The sequence below is a fragment of the Musca vetustissima genome, unplaced genomic scaffold, assembly GCF_032173495.1.
Source record: "Musca vetustissima isolate MV318-11 ecotype Yass unplaced genomic scaffold, APGP_CSIRO_Mvet_v1 utg16282, whole genome shotgun sequence".
Lineage (NCBI taxonomy): Eukaryota > Metazoa > Arthropoda > Insecta > Diptera > Muscidae > Musca > Musca vetustissima.
In genome coordinates, this window is record NW_026875941.1 from 180,126 (window position 1) to 186,320 (window position 6,195).

General features: G+C 34.6%; 1 protein-coding gene across 1 annotated transcript; it reads right to left on the reverse strand.

Moving 5' to 3' along the window:
- Positions 1-2,334: 2,334 nt before the first annotated feature.
- On the reverse strand, positions 2,335-6,077 carry LOC133338476 (probable Dol-P-Man:Man(7)GlcNAc(2)-PP-Dol alpha-1,6-mannosyltransferase; the record flags this gene model as incomplete). Its single annotated transcript, XM_061546646.1, has 3 exons — positions 2,335-3,664; positions 3,730-3,975; positions 5,851-6,077. Coding segments are annotated over 3 exons (1,803 nt in total), but the record flags the coding sequence as incomplete, so codon positions are not given.
- Positions 6,078-6,195: the final 118 nt, after the last annotated feature.

Genomic DNA, 6,195 nt, shown 5'->3' on the forward strand with positions numbered 1-6,195 from the left:
TATACCTAATTCATTACGCTGTGCCAAATTTCGTGCAAATCGAAAAATATATAAGGACTTTGGTGCAACATTTACATTAAATCGGACGAAATTATATATCGGAGATATATATATATATATATAACTGGACCGATTTTCAGGAAACTTAACACACATCATTCTAGAGATAATTCATTACGATATGCCAAATATATAAAAATATATATGGGAGCTGTATTTAAATCTGAACCGATTTTCACGAAACTGTACACACATCATTCTAGACCTAATACAGTGCACTATTCCAAATTTCGTACAAATCGAAAGATATGGTATTTGGTGGACCATTTACATTAAATCGGACGAAAATATATATGGGAGCTATATCTAAATCTGAACCGATTTTCAGGAAACTTAACACACATCATTCTAGACTTAATTCATTACGCTGTGCCAACTTTCGTGCAAATCGAAGGATATATAGGGACTTTGGTGCACCATTTACATTAAATCAGACGAAAATATATATGGGAGCTATATCTAAATCTGAACTTATTCCAACAAAACTTCGCATACATCAATCTGAATCTAATTCAGTAAACTGTGCTAAATTTTGTTTCAATCGGACCAATATTGGGAGTTTGGTGCATTATTTACATGGAATCGGAGGAAACTATATATTGGAGCTATATCTAAATCTGATCCGATTTCAACGAAACTTGGCATATATCAAACCAAGCCTAATTCAGAACGCTGTGCACAATTTTGTCTTAATCGAACAAATATTGGCAGTATGGTGCTCCATTTACATAAAATCGGGCGAAACTATATATGGGAGCTATACCTAAATCTGAACCGATTTTCTCCAATTTCAATAGCATTCATCAGTGGGCCAAATAAGTGACATGTGCCAAATTTCATCCAAATCCTATCATAAATGCGACCTGCAATATGTTTACAAAAATGCTTAACCGAATTGAAACTATATTAGGTGATGGAAAATATATCTAAATCCGAACCGATCTACATAAACCATAACTTTTTTACACAATTCGCTAACTATCGGACAGTCGTACTGTTTTTGGTGTACTCTTTACCTTAAATCGTATGATATCATATATGTGTTTAGGGCTTAACAGATGCTCAACAATTTCAAAATTGTTCCGTGTTGGACTAATTATGTATATCTCAATTCGACGCTTCCGAACCATAGTATTCTAAGTCTGAAAAGTGAGTTTTTCAGTAGAAGCTTTCAAAGTATGGAAGTTTCTTTAATCGTACGTGCCATGCTAAGTACATTTTTGCTTATAACTTTGGTTTGGATTGGCCGATGATTACTAAAATTTCAGTGAATTTAAATTAAGGACCGTAGTATCTAAAAAACGTAAAGAACTTTCGGAGACGTCGAATTGTATATTTCCTTTCCTATGGCGCAAAAGCCAACTTCAGAATAACAAATCTTAGAAGTTTGCTGTACCATTTATTTCAAATCCGACGAAGTTATTTATATAAGTGAGTCGATTTCAATCAAACTTAACATACTTACATTATTCTAGACTCATTTCAGTACATTGTGCAAATTTTCGTGCCAATGGGGCAAGCGTAGGGTCTTTATATATATATATATAATTCTGAACCGATTTCAACATAACTTCGGTCAGATCATATATTCACATACACTATCTTTGAAAACGCACAAAATACTACATTTTGTTTATATGTCAAATACCTTAAAAACATTTATTCCAATCACAATTAAAAATTGTTTCTCAATTTTGTAAATTATTATTGCAAGAAATATGTTTCCACATATACTAAAGGTAAGTTATCGCATTGGACGCCAAGTAAACAATTCAATGGACATCATGAAGATCTCTTCCATTACCGATTATTTTTATTACAATGTTTTTACTTCTAGCCTCTAATTCAATCTGCTTTCAAACGACCCATGCTGATGCAGTCCCAACGTTTCAAATTAACATTGCAACCCAAAATGATCCGCTTACAACAAAAATTCCAAGAAAAAAATAATATACCAATACATCTGAAGGGAGGAGCAAAAGACAAACTTTTATATCTAACAACAATGGGTTTGACAGGATGTGGCCTGGTCTATACGTTGGTATTTTTGGCAGGATATATAATATTTGATTGAATAACATTTGGGTTTCATTTATTATTTAGAAAATATTAAGTCTTTTGTTTATTATTTGTAACATGTTTTTTTTGTAATTTGCTTAACAAATGCATTAAATATTTGGACACACACAGAGAATTAGAAAAAAATAACTAATTAAAAATATTTGTTAAAAATTTAACTTACTAGTAGTACAACCCTCCCATATTTCATTCGTACTAGCTTTGCGTTTGTCCATCAATTTTGTCGATAACACTCTTTAGGCAATCCTTAGTGGATACCTTTTCTAAATTGCACATTTTCGTTAAATCCATAGTGGAAATTTGTTCAATCATTTCTTTGATACGTTCCTGTTTAATGATCGCCTTTACCGATTGTTTGGTAGAGACGACTTTCTCTGTTTTGATGGTTGGTTTTTCTTGAGAATCATTTTCAATGTGTTTACCCTTCGAACGGAAATGTTGTTCAATGAGACGTCGTATTTTTAATTTCGTAGCTTTCGTTTTACGATTTACTTGGCCCATAGCTAAATTCCGTAATTCATCGAAATTAATTTCTTTTTGTGGTGTTTCAGCGGTTTCTTTGGAATTGTAGAGATCTTGTTCTTCATAGGACTCAACGGTTGATACGATTGCATCATTATCATCTTCTAAACTAACTGGTGAGGAGAGTAATGAACTTAGTTCGGGATCTAAGTTAGATGGAGGTTGTGCTAGTTCCTCATCATTTTGATTGTCTTCTGTTGTTTCTTCATATTTATTTATTTCTTCATTACTCAACCTATTGTCTTTTTCTTCGGTTTCTTTGTCTACATCATCATCATCTATGTCATTAGTTTTCTTTAATTCCTCGAAGGAATCATTTTTCTTTATTTCCTCTGTGGAAATATTTTCCTTTGTTTCTTTGTTGGAAACATTTTCCTTTACTCGTTTATACGATTTCCTCACTTTCTTCATTGGTTCTTGTGATGTATTATCAGGTATTTCCTGTGAAACTATTGCCTTCTCTTCATGTTCTATATTTTCCACATTGTCCGATTTTAGGTCATCACTTTGCTCCACATTCTCCTTTATTTCTGTTTGAGGTTTCTTCTTTTTCTTTTTCTCCTTTTGTTTTTGTTCAACATCTTCCTTTTCCAAAACCTTTAACGTTTCCTCCTCGACTTCTTGAGGTTCCCTTGGAGCTTCCTTAGTAACTTCTTTGGCCTTTTTAGTTTTCTTTGTGGGCTTTTCTAAGCTCTCCTCAACAATCTCCTCATTTACAGACTTCTTTTTCCTCTTTTTACTTTCTTTCTTGCTTACACTTGGCTCCTTGCCTGGTTTCTTCTTCAATATAGCCAAACATGCCTTGGTTTTTATTTTAATTGGCATAATCGAATTATATTGTATACCAATATTATTGAAACAATCCACAAATTCCACAGTATCAAAATCTTCCTGAAGCGATGACCATAATTGATTGTTGAATTTATTTTTAGCTTCCACAATTAAGTGGGTGTACTCCAAGGACTCTTCTTTGGTATAATTCATTTGCTCCTTTTTGCAGTAACTGCAATTATAATAATGAGAACACATTAATATTTAATTTTGCTCATTTTAAATGTTTTGCCATACTTCCAATTATCGTGTAATTGTAAAAATCTCGATACTCCACTTTGTGCGGCCAAATTAGAGATGTGCACCGAAACATTTGAGGATCCAGCCTCAAGTGTATGTAGGCGTGTTATAGCCACTCCACCAGGATAATTAGTACCGGATACAATTAGTAGGAATAATGTCACACAAACATTCAATAGTAAATGTCCTCCAGCACATAGGGACAAGAATCCATGCCACAATGATTTGCCACTATTCGACCAACTAGAAATAAAATGGAGGATTATTACAGAGTTAAATATGTAAAGTAGACCAGGAATTATTAACTATCCAAAAAGGTTTAAACTCCAGTGGATAAATATATTATCAAACAGTATGACTTCGTTGACCTATTGGAGGCTCAAAAGCCAGACGACTTACAAAAAAATCTCGGTCACGTCTCATGAGTAAACGTATGATTTTCCTCTCCTCATGAAGTTGGTCAATTGGTATTATGGGAAGACATTCGCAAATCAGGTCAGGAGGTCATAAAATATATTGTTCAGCACTACAGATGCTGTCAATCATCTCTTGAAAATGTTCGATTGGTATCCTGAGGAGATATTCGCAAATCAGGTCAGGAGGTCATGCACTTCAAATGCAGCCAACGAGTGAATTGAGAGGGTTATGTTCCTATTTCTCATCTTTTCGCAAATACCTCCAAATAATTGGAGATTGAAATTAGTTTACCTATCCCTCCACCACTCTGGTTGGCTCCTGTGTTGCTTATATAGGCGTACTCCGAGGAATATATTCAGCCTGTATTCTCGAATTGCTTCCTCTGAATCTTTGTGAATACAATTCAATCATATTTGAGGCTCCCTTTTTTGTATCTTGTTTTGTTGATGTGCCTGAAGCATCATCGTCTCCTCATGTAAGTGGCCTATTGGAGTCACGAGAAGATACCATGTTTTTTCCATTGCATTTCAATTACGTTTCCGGACCACATTGAAGAGAGGATGTAAACAAGTTGTCTTTATTAGTTCCAAAAATACTGCCGGCCAGAGTCTTGAGAACCTTGGTCATGCTTTTGACCTTATCGGAAATTCCTGTTACATGGGCGAACGACTTATATAGGCTACTGAATGTAATTCCCCAGAAACTGGGGATAAATAGATGTTCGAGAGTGGCTTAATGCATAGATTCAAGTGGTCCAGACACTTTTTCGCATATAAGCCTGTTCACTTCCACAGAAGTTTGGTCAAACTTTCGATATTCATTCTGCTCCCTAGGATCTGAGGGGAAGCTCTCTGAAGCGGTAATTAAAAAACTCTCTGAAACCTTGTCAATCACTTTCCCAATGCTTCGGAAAAGTACAGCGTTCCAATGTTTTAACGCAGACGATGATGCCGAGGTGTTCAGAACCGAGGAAAATAAGCGATTGAGAGAATACATCATTTATCAAACCTGGTGCCAATATGGCGATGTATGACAAGCAGTGGCAATCTCCCCTTCTTGTGTGCCCTACATTCACCGTGCCAAATATTAAGCTATTAATGTGTTCTGCGAAAGCTGCAGCCTTCTTGTCATTAACAAGGACGAAATCCCACAACTCATGGTGGACATTGCAATCTTCTGATAAGTGCATAAATTTCGAACCTGAAGACATCTAGGATATACATGATTTCTTTACTAAAAAGAAGAAGACATCAAGAATTTCCCAATGACGATCCGCTAAAAGACTGTCGTCGAACTGTGGCGGTAAATGGCCGTAAATTAGAAGGTATAGGAATTTTTCATTTTGGAAAGAATTTTAAAAGAGAAGTACATATATTCCGAATCCTAATCAAATATGTAGGGTAAATCTGATGTGTTTTACTGGACAGAGTGGTGCAATAAGAATGTAAATCCCCCTAAACAGCTGTCCTCATATGTTATTTTGATCTTCTTTTTTGTATTTTTACTTAGTTTCTTGGAATTTCTTATCAGCGTCCTAGAAATTTTATCTGAAGCAATTGTTACGAAATTTATGAGTCTTTCCCAATGTGCTTCTCCCGTTAGTGGTCTATTGATGGAGAATTTCCCCCTTTCGATTGTTTCAAAATTAAATGAGAAGAATAATTCATACATAAACAATTATTAAAATAAATGTATACTTACATACGATGGCAAGCTGTGGCGGCTGCTAAATTCAATACAGGAAATACATAAATTATAAAACGCAGCTCCTTATGAGGTAGTATGGAGTAAATTACAACAAAGCCAATAGTAGCCAAAACAATCGGTCGGACTCTTCTCTCCAAAACGAAGCCAATTGGTACAAATAATAATGATGTAGCCATAGCTCTTGGCAAAGCTGAATAAAAATACCATAAAAATGGTGAAGTCTAATGGATAATGCAGGTTAAAGAAACCATAAACAATTGTGTAGTATATAAGCATAAATATCAGTAATAATAACTGAAAAACTAAAAACTAACTAAAATATATGTCAAGTAGTTATCC